Genomic DNA, 12,502 nt, shown 5'->3' with positions numbered 1-12,502 from the left:
ATCTCTTTGAAAAAAAAAAAAAAAAACTAAAGTGCTTTAAAAAACATACTATATCTCCTCTACCAGTCTAGATGGACAACAGCCAGACTGACGGAACATGGTACAAATCTTAAAACAATTAGACATACAATGAAGATTTAACAAACAAACATTACATAGCTATCTTCTAAACACTGCAAAAGTCATCTCTGGAACTAGGTAGAACAGAAATTTAAAAAACGCAAGGGTACACTATGTAAAATTAACTCAATTTCAATATGGTAAACTCTACAAGTTGTTTTATATCTTTACATCCCCAAATTACCTTATCACAGCTATTCATTTAAATCAATTTTGTTAATATAAATAGCAAGATTCATAAAGCTACACAATTTAAGACTGATTTTTTAAATTAACATATAGAAATTAACCTGAAGACTTTGACTTTTTCTAAGAAAATTTCATGATAAAACATACGTTTGCAGGAAATTATTAATATACAAGAAGATACCAACTGAACAAAAATCAAATCCAATGTGCACTGAATTCAAAAACAAGAGCTCAGCTGAAAAAAGACAGATGTCAGATGAGGTATTCCTAAAAATGAGCAACGATTAGAGAGTCTAGAATCCTCTGTTCTCGTAAGTTGGTCTGTTACTACAGAACTCACCCAATGTGAATATATACCTCTTTTATTGTGATTCTTTTATTTCTTGTATACTTTGGCTCCTAAATACAAGTCAGTTTCTCACCTGGAGCTCAAGCAAAGAAGTGATGATCTATTCTGAGGGTGGACAACTTTTTATAAAACAGAGTATTTTAGGCTGTGCAGCCCACCAGGTTTCTGTTGCAACTACTCAACTCAGTCTAGTGTGAACCAGCCAGAGACAGTATGTAAGCAAACGGGCATTGCTTATATTATACTGTATTTATATATTATATTGTAATTATATTATAATAAAATTTTATTTACAAAAACAGGCTGGATTTTGCCCCGGGCAACAGTTTGCCAACCTTTCCTTTATTCCAGTGCTGAAGTAATGATGACAAACATTACGTTAGTATCCAACATGGGAACTTCCTAAACAAAATTTAGCAGTACTTTTTGATTTAAAGAATTCTTATTTTATATAGTGACTTGAGAAACTAATGCCCATGCAAGATACAATTCTGCTTAGTAAAAGCTTACACACGGCAATTCCAACACTCACACGCTTCCCTATATAAATGTTGTAAATTTACCAGGATTGTGTTATTCAAGATTACACAGTAAACTTGTTAGACACCAAATTACATACGAACACTCTTTAAAAGTCACTTACCCACTGGATATGTTCCGCAATTAGGCAGCCAACTACTTTTTTGTCATTAGAAATAAAGAGAAGTGTTTTAGTTCTGGAATAGCACATTAGTGGGGCCTGTTGGAAACCTAAATCATTATCAACCATCTCTCTAATCTCGTCAACCTGCCAAATAAAGAACAGTATTTTTTGTAATAATGAAAGAAAGCACTGTATACATGTTAAAACATACTATTTCAGTTCAGTAAGTTGAGTATATTATTCCAAGCAGAATATCGCCTAAAGAAGAGTTCTTTTGCAATGATTATGCTAACCAATAACTGTTTTTCAAGGCCTGTGGAACAATGTGCAAAATGGGGAAAGAACTGGACAGTAATGCCAAGCCCAGCAGTCTAAATAACAAGAACAGTGAGAGCTCCTACAACAGACAATAAGAACTTATTAAAGCATTAGAAGCATCATTGGTTTGAGAATTGGAAAGAACTTCACTGGAATCACAAGGCACTTTTCTTCCCAGGCCTTAATTAGTACTCTCATCAGTAACATGGAAGTGGGCGCAGAGGAGAGGAACACATGTTTATTCCTTAACAACCACTAGCCAGATACTACGCAAAGCACTTTATAAATATTATCTTACTTAAATCCAACATCTCTTGGGGTCTATGACCCCTCATTTTACATATGCAAGAAAGAAAGTTCAAAGGTAATTTTCCCATGTCAGATACTGGACATCTAGAAAACCAAGGAGCAGAGCTTTGAATCCATAATGCTGATATGGCGTCAAACTGTGCTGCTTCTAGTCTACCTCCTAGGACTGTGGTCAAGGTCAAAGATGGTTAAGCTCGAGTTTCTGGAGGCTCAAAGTCGAAGGTTTTTGTAGGTACTCAATCATCAGTTCCTTCCCCAGTTAAACAGTAAAATGCAAACATTCAGTCCAACATTCATCTGTGTTACTAAGTTTAAAATGAAGATAACCCCTCAGAGGGTTAAGTATTCATACCTCTGACATGCAGAATACCATGTAATACATCCCTTATTCCGTGATGAAAACTCAAGTCCACCTATTCCCAGAACAGCATCCCATAACACAACTCACAATTCATTCAGTTCCTAAAGGCAAATGACTCACAATTCCTTAGATTTTAATTTTTAATCCATTATGGATTACTAACTAGTAACATACTATACTGTTACTAAGATTTTGCCCTGAGAAACTAAAATGAGGAAGTTAGCATTTACTGAAGATTCTTAGTTAAGTCTGAATGCCACATATGTGGTGTAGCAAAGTTCCCACTGTTCATTTCCAATGGTACTAGTTGGAATTCCAAAAATTACATAATTTAATTTTCATTTAGTCAATCACTAACCCAATATTAATTAGCAAGTATTTGTTTTTGTGACAAGGATCAATGTTTCAAATACAAGACAGGTGACATGGTTATGTGTTATTCTAAATGTTATTGCCTATATTATTAGGCATTGGTAGTATGGGGGCTTATTCGGTTATCTGGGATTGTCCAGTCATACATAATAGAAGATATGTGAAAAATCAAAAACAAGATAAAGTAAAATGTTAGTTATATTTTCAAATAATAGGGTAACCCTTTCAAGTGAAGTTTTCCTAAATTTAAAGAGGTCCAATTGTTAACCTAAAAATATAAATAAATAAATCATTTTCCTTGTGTTTCCTAGACATTTTAGAAACACTCTTGTGAAACTAAGTTTTTCAAAAGACAGCTGGACCCAATGCTTTACATTATAAGGTACTTATGAAAAAGCACATGGAGGGTGAAAAAAACATTTTGAGCACATTATTTGAAAACGTAATTAAGTCATTTCGAAATAAGTGTATCTTATGGTTTCCTGCCTTCTAAGATACTCAATACAATAAAATGATTCCAGACTTGATTATCTCTCTGAACCTTCAAAGTATGGCACTCCAAGTTGGACTAAGCCTGGCTCAAACCAGATAAGAGGATTTCTTTAAATTTTCTACCTTATAACTATAAATCAGAATGTATCTTTTTTCTTAACATTACATAATAACCTCATGTTTAATTTCAGAACTTCTATGACTTTTTAAAAAAGATTTATTTATTTATGAGAGAGAGAAAGAGGAGAGCAGTAGGGGGAGGGGCAAAGGGAGAGAGAGTCTTATGCAGACTCCCAGCAGAGCCTGATCTCATGACCCTGAGATCATGACCCAAGCCAAAACCAAGAGTCAGATGCTTAACCGACTGTGTCACCCACGTGACCCTCTATAGCCTATTATTATATCTTCTTCTACAAATATGCTTTTATTTAAAAATTTACTCTCAACATGAAACTTTATAATTGTTAATTTTAATTTTCTAAGTTACTGTCAAATTTTAATTCTGATTCTTTTTTTAATGAAAGTAATACTTTTTTCAAATTGTTAATAGATTTATTTATTTTAGAGGACGAGAGCACAAGCAGGGGGAGGGGCACAGGGAAGGGAGACAGAATCCCAAGCAGGCTCTACACTGAGCAAGCAGCCCAACATGGGGTTCAACAGAGCTTGATCTCACAACCCTGAGATCATGACCCTAAGAACCTGACCTGAGACAAAATCAAGAGTCGGACACTTAACCGACTGAGCCACCCAAGCACACCCTCAAGTTTTTTATTTATTTAAGCAATCTCTATACCCCATGTGGGACTCGAACTCACAACCCCGAGATCAACACTCACACGATCCTGCAACTGAGCCAGCCACAAGCCCCTGTAATTCTGATTCTTAAAGTCACTTACGTGGCATTATAAACTAGCATGCATTTTACTCCGTCACTCAAATTACTGGTAATATGGGACAGTAATCAATTCACTAAAAATTTATTTCACATATCTCAGACACATTTTAAGTGTAAGCATAATTTTTAAATATATTCTTTAAATGCTTATTTCTTGTTTTCAGAGCTAGTGTTTAAACATGCTATGCCAGTAATGCGTTATCCTGTTAAAAGTGACTACAAAATTACATTATCCAGGGACACCTGGATGGCTCAGCTGGGTAAGTATCTGCCTTAGGTTTGGGTCATGATCCCAGGGTCCTGGAATTGAGCCCCTTGTCGGGCTCCCTGCTCAGTGGGGAGCCTGCTTCTCCTTCTCCCTCTGTCCTCCCCTGCTCTCTCTCTCTCAAATAAAATTTAGACATTATCCATTCTACATGAAATTTCACTGGACATTTACCTTTTTCAGAGCATACTTTGGATCTTCAGGAAGAACCATTATTATCCTGCCATCAGGATATTCAGCCAGAATTCTTTCTTTTTTCCAACCCTAGATATAAAAAACATGAATGAATTTTATGTTATCATATTTCATTTATTAGATTCACTATAAGAAGAAAAACATTGCTGTATCTAAAAATTGCAAGTATGGAAAAATATTCTCATTAATGTTTAACTAATAAGATATGATGAATCAGCTATTTTGTCAAGCATACAGTAGGTACAATGCAAACTAATTTCTCTATACTACTCATTCGGAAATCTAATACCACAAGAATATTCTTATCATTTCCCATTTTAAATTAATTTTGAAAACCACGCACCAAAAACAAGCCCCTTAAAAGTCAGTGATTCCCAGACCCTAAAAGATAACTCTCCCAGTTTCTTGATAAAAGAATTTTACTCTTCAATTTCTTTGGAACATGGTTACCTCCACAAACAAACACTCATGGTTTTATGTCTGGCATGCCAAAGACCTCCAGGAGGTTTTAAATGAACTGATTTGCATGCAGTAGCCCAATATGTAGTAAGGAATAGTTTTTATTCTTATTGATCACACTATCAAAGTCACAAGAAGGAGACTATAAAAATATAACTACCTTCTAAGAATCTAATAGGGAAGGAGAAGCTACGTTGTGTGTATCTGAAGTTAAACATACTCAAAAAAAGAGAGGTAATAAACTCTTCTTCAGATCCACACTCGTGGTGATTAATGAGCAGAACCTGCATGAAAAAACAAACAAAACAAAAGCCACTTAAATCTAGTTAAGATGGGACTGAACCAGAGGTTAAAACTAGGAGCTTTGAAGTTAATAGTGTACAGAAGGAATGAGCTTAACTGGTTGTTTCATTTGTCTTACCCAACCAACTTTACATTAAAAAAAAAGAAAGAAAGAAAGAAAAAGGGCCTTTCAAGAAGCAATACATACTTCTACTACAGAAAACCATGATCTTCTGAGATCTTTTAAAACTATGAAAGCTCAATAAAACCAAGAAAAAAGTAACTACATTTTTTAAAAATATTATGGCAAGTCAGAGAAGAGGCTGATTTTCTTAAACAATTTAGGATGATTTTCTGAGGAGAGGGGCAGAATCCTGGGGACAAAAAGTCTAGTAATAAGCTTGGTAAATGTAATGATCTGAAGTATTTAAAATGAGAATTTGTTTAAAAAATAGAGCACCCAAAGATAAAGTAAACTTCAGGTGATTATAATTATGATTGGTTAAAAAGTTCTCAAGGCTTGAAAGGGAGCAGAAACAACAGCCACAGAAGTCATTTTTTTTCAAATTAGAAATTAAATCTGAATTTAAGTAAACAATTTTTAAAAGATATCATCTCTTTAAAAACAAATTTTTATTAATATGTTAATTTGGGAAATGCTTTTAAAATAAACCTATTTTCAATAAAATGAAAACGGAGACTTTTCATTTTAGAAGTTGAATTACAAATTCAATGAAGAACTAGAAAATTTAACCTCCACTTATAAGAAGTCATAGTTCACGCCTGGGTGGCTCAGTCAGTTAAGCATCTGCCTCCAGCTCAGGTCATGATCCCAGAGTCCTGGGATCTAGCCCCGCATTAGGCTCCCTGCTCACTGGGGAGCCTGCTTCTCCCTTTCCTGCTTCCCCTGCTTGTGTTTTCTCTCTCTCTCTCTCAAATAAATAAATAAAATCTTTAAAAAAAAAAAAAAAGTCATAGTTCCTGAGCTGAATTATCTAAAGAAAATTTGGTAAGTTATTTTTCTATTATCTTTAAGAACAAAAATGCTGGTCTAACGTCATTATATTGCACTATAGGCACTGGAAAAATTATTTTGTTTTACTAACTTTTTAGTATTAAACTTTCTCTTTTAACAACTTGACACTTGCATACTCATACAGAAAATCACATCACAATTGGATTTGACATAATTTTATATTTTAAATATGCCTCTGTTTCTTCATGTACATATAAGCAGCAGGAATTTGCAAAGGGCAGATTACTATTTTTTTAAGTTTCATGAAGACAGCATATTTTAGTGAAAACTATTTAAGAGTTCTGGAGTAGAAGTTGAGGGTTTAGGGATGCCTGGGTGGCTCAGTCAGGTGAGGAACTGCCTTCAGCTCAGGTCATGATCCCAGGGTCCTGGGCATGAGCCCCGAGTTGGGCTCCCTGCTCAACGGGGAGCCTGCTTCTCCCTCTCACTCTGCCTGCCACTCCGCCTGCTTGTGGTCTCCGTCAAATAAATAATTAAAAATCTTTAAAATATTTTTTTCAGGGTTAAAAGCCTTGTTTTGTTGTTACTAGTTATATGACCTTTCGCAAATCACAAACTCTTCTTTCCTGATCTAGGCTATGTACAAAATGGCTGTCATCACCTCCATCACTTAGTTGTTAAGAGGGTTGTATTTAATTTTTGAAACTTACTTGAATTTTTTGAATGTATAGTGTGACTTACTGGCCTGCTTTGGTTGTGATTACCCTGTATTTAACTGCTGGTTTCATGACCCTGTCATCACATTTTTTTTCTTTGTAATTTCCTGGCATGATTTCATAAAAGCCATATATTTTTATATTGTATTGTGGACATGAAGCCGAAATTATTTAGAATTTTCCTCAGCATTCTCTAGAAAATAGACCTTCTATTTTTCTTAAAAAAAAAAAAAAAAAAAGAGGGTTGTATTTAAGATAATTCCTCATATAGAGCAGCCACTCAGCAACTTCCATTTTACCTTCCTAATGATATCAAGCTAAGATCAGTGCACCACTCTAAGAAAACACAAGGTAATTAATAAAAGTCCCCAAAGTCAAATACAACATCACAGACAGATGAAAGAAGCATGCTGGCTCATATCTGTCATATAACATACTCAAGACATTTATATGCCTCAACTGCAGTTAGTTACCTCTTTCTTGGAGTTAATAACCACACGATCCTCCCAACTAAAAAGTTTAGAGGAGACTATCTGCTGCTTGAAACTGAGGCAGAGAAGGTTGTGGGGGAAGGGTACATACAATTTAGAGGAATAAACAAACAGCCACAGCTTTCTGCAAAGATATAAATTCCAATGCAGTGCATTTACTTCTCACCTTTAGCTCTAACATGTTACTCATTATCTCTCTGCTAGTGAGTAGTTTTTTCCAAGCCTCAAATTTTCTTAATTCACCCATCTGGCTGTGAAAGCTTTATATTCCTAATAGCAATCAATGATTACTTATCGTTCCTTGCCACTGTACTTACTCTCGACTTTAGAATCTAAAGAATGGAAAGGATTTCTCCTCTTTTTCCATTTAAAAAAGATGTTAATTGAAAAAAAAATACATTAAGTGGCAGATACACTGATGTATAGAATTGTCAAAATTCACCGACAAACATTTAAGATCTGTGCATTTAACTGTATGCAAATTATACCCCAATTTCTAAAGTTCATACTAATCACTTTCATAAGAGGCTGAATGAGAATACCCATGAAAGAATACCCTGAGAAATAAAACCAACAACCAGCTTTTTAAAAAATTACAATATTGTAAGAAAAAAGACATAGAGGGAGAACCTTAAGATTAAAAGACTTAAGAGATATACCAACAAATGCAATATATGGATCTTAATTCAAACAAATAAACAATATAGAAATTTTATTTGGAGAGCTTTGAACCCTAAGGAAATATCTGATATTAAGGAATTAACTGATTTTTTAAGGTGTTATATTCTTTAAATAACTTCTATGTAAAAAACAGTAACCTTTTCATCTTTTAAATCTGAGTGACTTTGTTTTTTTCCTTTTAGCTTATCTATATTTCCTAGTTATTCCAGTTTAAGAAAATCGTATAATAAAAGTGTTAATATACTTAACTATCCCAAGCAGCTGGTTTTAAGTGCATGTTTGGACATTTTTTTTTTTTTGCAAAAATAATCGTGCTGATAATATACTCAGTGTGACCTTTACTGAACTTTAAAAAGTATGAAAAGTCAAATAATTACATGGAAAAATTCAGTCAATTCAAGAAATATGTACTGACCACCTATCATGTGTGCACACCAAAGTGATAAGACTTTAAAAATCAGTAAGACCAAGATTCAAATCTACACTCTGCTACTTACTAGCTGTGTTGCCTTGGGCCAATTACTTAACCTCTCTAAACCTTGGTTTCCTCATCTATAAAATGGATACAAAAACTCTATTACAAAATTATTGAGAAGCTGAGAAAACATGATAAAATATTAAGCACAGTGCCTAACACAAATAATATACACCCAATAAATAATAGCTCCTATTACTATCATTATGTTAACAGCATTTTCTTGTAGGTTTTTTTCATCTGTGATACCTTTTAAAGATTTTATTTATTTGAGAGAGCGAGCAAGCGAGCACACGAGCAGGGGGAGGGGTAAAGGATAAGGAGAAGCAGACTCCCTACTGAGCAGGGAGCCCTCGATCCCAGGACCCTGGGATCATGACTTGAGCTGAAGGCAGATGCTTAACCAACTGAGCCACCCAGGCGCCCTCATCTGTGATAACTTCACAAGGTCATTTGTGATCTGGATCCTCACCTACCTCTTCAAGCTTCCTCTCTTGAAGCTTTCCTAACACATGACCCAGTCACAGCTCGTAATACTTAAAATATCCCAACTTTTACACATACTGTTCCTCTGGTCCAATGCCTCTGCCCCATACTCTCCTGGGCACAAAGGACTCCTAACTTGTTCTTTCTGATTCTACTCAAGTATTAACCTCACTTTTCCAATCTTTGTTGGATATCCTTGATGCTCTATATTCAGACAGTACCCTGTATGTACTACTACTCTAGCACTTTCTATAGGATTTAGATATGTTTACTTATCTATCTGTCCCTTGTGCTCCCTGTGATCTTACACGATGGAAAAAACGATCTTTTTAATAGTAATTTTTAAAATTTAATAATTTTAATAACTTTTAAACTACGGAACATAGTAATTAATAATGTTTGAATAAGAAGCCTAGAAAAAAACCTACTCATGAGATTTTTTTTTCATTTTTTACAGATTAAAAAAAAAGTGCAAAAAGGTTAGTTAACTTGCTATGGTCATACAACTAATAAGAGGCTCACTAGAAAACCAGATTCATCTAATTTAACTAATAAGCTCACTCACATTCTTCTCTATTATGCCACACTGACCTCAAGAACCCTAACAAATCGAACAGGATAAATAAATAATACAAATGTCTGTAGTAGAAGGTACAATCCATATACCTCTATGCTTGAACGGAAGTTTTCCTTGATTCAAACTAAACTTTTTATATCCTGAATTCAATGTTTCTGAATCCAGAATTGGTTATATGGGGTCAATTTATTTCTCTGAACTAAATTATATCTTACATACAATATATTTTGTTGAAAGTAAAAAAGTAAAAACCTATAGTTCATTATTCAAGGACTCTGGAGCCAATTCCATTACTTAGTATCTATGTGACTTTAGGCAAATACATATCCTTCTTTCTGCTTATCTCCTCATTTATAAATTAACTGTAACTACCTTCATGATTTCCTAAAAGAAATAAGGAGTTTCATATAGTTAAAAAGTTGGATCAGCCCCTGGTAGACAGGAAGCCTTTAATTAATGTCATTTGCTAGTGATACTGTTATTACTATTTCTCCTAAACGCAAAATAATTTCTATAGGAATTTAAGTTTTACATTAGGAAAATCTGAGTCTATTCTAAAGGCACTTTATGGACTTTTCATTTTCTAGGTATATTATGACAGCAAGATTTTTCTGGTTTGCTGCAATATTTAAGCTGAATGAATAAAAGCTAGAACCCCTGAAAACTTCTATTCCTCCAGTAAAACTATTTGTTTTGGTAAATCCTGTATTCTAGGACCAATTCTTTTTGATCTAGGAATGCTAAAAACTACAGGGACCTGGAGTTTTAGGATGACTAGGCTGTCAAGATTTAAAATGAGAAATACCACACAGACCATAAGTTCCAACAGGTCCAAGACTTCATTTGACACACCACTAATATCCCAAGTTCATAGCACAGTAAATCAAGTACATAATAAATATTTATTTTTGAATGGATAGTGCATGCTTGAAGAACAAAAGCCTCTATTTATGAGACCAAAAGCTTAATCCCTCCGTGCCTCAGTTTTGCAATCCATAAAAGAGGAATGAAAACTACTTCAATGGTTAACAGTGAATTAAGTAAGTTAATATTTACAGAATACCTACAATAATTAACTACAACTGAGAAACTGGAAGGTTGAGAGGGGAATACTGGAAGCATCAAGGAGTCAAATGTTTATCAACATTAAAATTAAAGGCAATCAACAGAACTAAAAACAAAAATATAATAAAAATTGGAAGAAAAGATTTTACACACACATTTCTATATAGCTTTATAAATGTAAGCTATACATACACAGCTTGATTTTCTTAGTTATGCTGTAAACAGACAAAAGTGCTTTATCACTGGAGAATGGGACGAGAACTAGAGAAGACGTAAGGAGGCTTTCACTTTTCATTTTATATCTTACAAAATTGGTGGAATTTTCACTTTTGGCTATATACACTGCTTTTTATAAATTTTTAATAAGGTGAATAAAAAATCTGAAGGCCACTCTTTCATTTACCTAAATTATAATCTTTTTAAGGAAAAGAATGTGAAAATTTTCTCCACAGTAAAAGTCTGAAGAACAAATGCTCTTAAAAGAACAAGTTAAAAGTATTTAAATGTTCTTTCTTGTGAGTAATAGGTAATGATAATATATAATAAAAAATTCTCAATAATGCCTTTAATAATTAAAGACCATATGATACTGAAATGCAATTTTAAAAATTATTTTGGGGGCACCTGGGTGGCTCAGTCAGTTGAGTATCTGATTCTTGGTTTTGGCTTAGGCCATGATGTCAGGGTTGTGGGCTCTGCACTTAGCAGGGAGTCTTCTTGAGATGCTCCCCCCCGCCCCCCCCCCAAAGCGGCATGCACACGCACTCTCTAAAATGAATAAATCTTTTTTTTTAAAAAAAAAGCATTTTGGAAGGCACTCAATGATTTAGAGAGGAACATCTATTTTTTAAGTTATTTCCCATTCCTCAAACATCCTGATATGTATGCATTTTTTAAAAATAAATTTTTCTCAGGAAATGGTGAAAACTAAGTCTTAAGAAATAGGTTTTCATGAGAGGTGCTTTATATGTTCTGAACAGCACAACATTTTCATAGATAAAATGATAGAGTCTTAAAACTATTTTGAAGTTAACAGTTTCAGATTAAGAAATCTGGTCTTTGGGGCGCCTGGGTGGCGCAGTCATTAAGCATCTGCCTTCGGCTCAGGGCGTGATCCCGGAGTCCTGGGATCGAGCCCCACGTCAGGCTCCTCTGCTGGGAGCCAGCTTCTTCCTCTCCCACTCCCCCTGCTTGTCTCTCTCTCACTGGCTGTCTCTCTCACTGGCTGTCTCTGTGTCAAATAAATAAATAAAATCTTAAAAAAAAAAAAGAAATCTGGTCTTTAAGAAAGTAACCCAATTTATCATTCTGGAAGAGTCTAGAATTTAATTTGTGCTATTAGGTATTTTAATATACAGTGGTAACTTACTTAAGTGATATCCACCTAATTAACTTGCTAGATTAACTAATGCTCTTCTCCCTGGGTAACAGAAACTGGATTCAGGACCAGTGAACTACCTTGTTATTCCACACCTGAGTGAGACAGGATTACCAAGTATCATTTGTTCCTAAACTTGTTTATGCCAATTTATTTATTATTATTATTATTATTCTTAAAGATTTTATTTACTTATTTGAGAGAAAGAAAGAGAGCACAGAGGGAGAGGGAGAGGGAGAAGCAGACTCGCCACTGAGCAGGGAACCCGACAGCAGGGCTCGATCCCAGGACCCTGGGATCATGCCTGAGCCGAAGGCAAATGCTTAACCGACTGAGCCACCTAAGCGCCCCCATTTATTATTTTTAACTATAAAATGTAATCAAATATTAGCTAAATAATGGAAA

General features: G+C 34.5%; 1 protein-coding gene across 12 annotated transcripts in view; it reads right to left on the bottom strand.

Moving 5' to 3' along the window:
- ESCO1 (establishment of sister chromatid cohesion N-acetyltransferase 1) overlaps positions 1-12,502 on the bottom strand; it is a 71,659-nt gene that overhangs the window by 5,925 nt on the left and 53,232 nt on the right. For 8 of the 12 annotated variants that reach the window (XM_026496067.4, XM_048218636.2, XM_026496066.4 and 5 more), the window contains 2 exons: positions 4,491-4,580; positions 1,302-1,445 (listed from right to left, as the gene is read on the bottom strand). In XM_026496067.4, coding sequence (XP_026351852.2) covers positions 1,302-1,445; positions 4,491-4,580 — 234 coding nt within the window. Of the gene's footprint in view, positions 1-1,301; positions 1,446-4,490; positions 4,581-5,130; positions 5,255-12,502 lie in introns of those variants that run through there. The other 4 variants (XM_057313210.1, XM_057313211.1, XR_008959726.1 and 1 more) reach the window with 3 other exon arrangements.

The sequence above is a fragment of the Ursus arctos genome, unplaced genomic scaffold (assembly GCF_023065955.2).
Source record: "Ursus arctos isolate Adak ecotype North America unplaced genomic scaffold, UrsArc2.0 scaffold_17, whole genome shotgun sequence".
NCBI lineage: Eukaryota > Metazoa > Chordata > Mammalia > Carnivora > Ursidae > Ursus > Ursus arctos.
The sequence above is the reverse complement of the archived record's forward strand: the minus strand, read 5'-3'. Positions and strand labels throughout refer to the sequence as shown.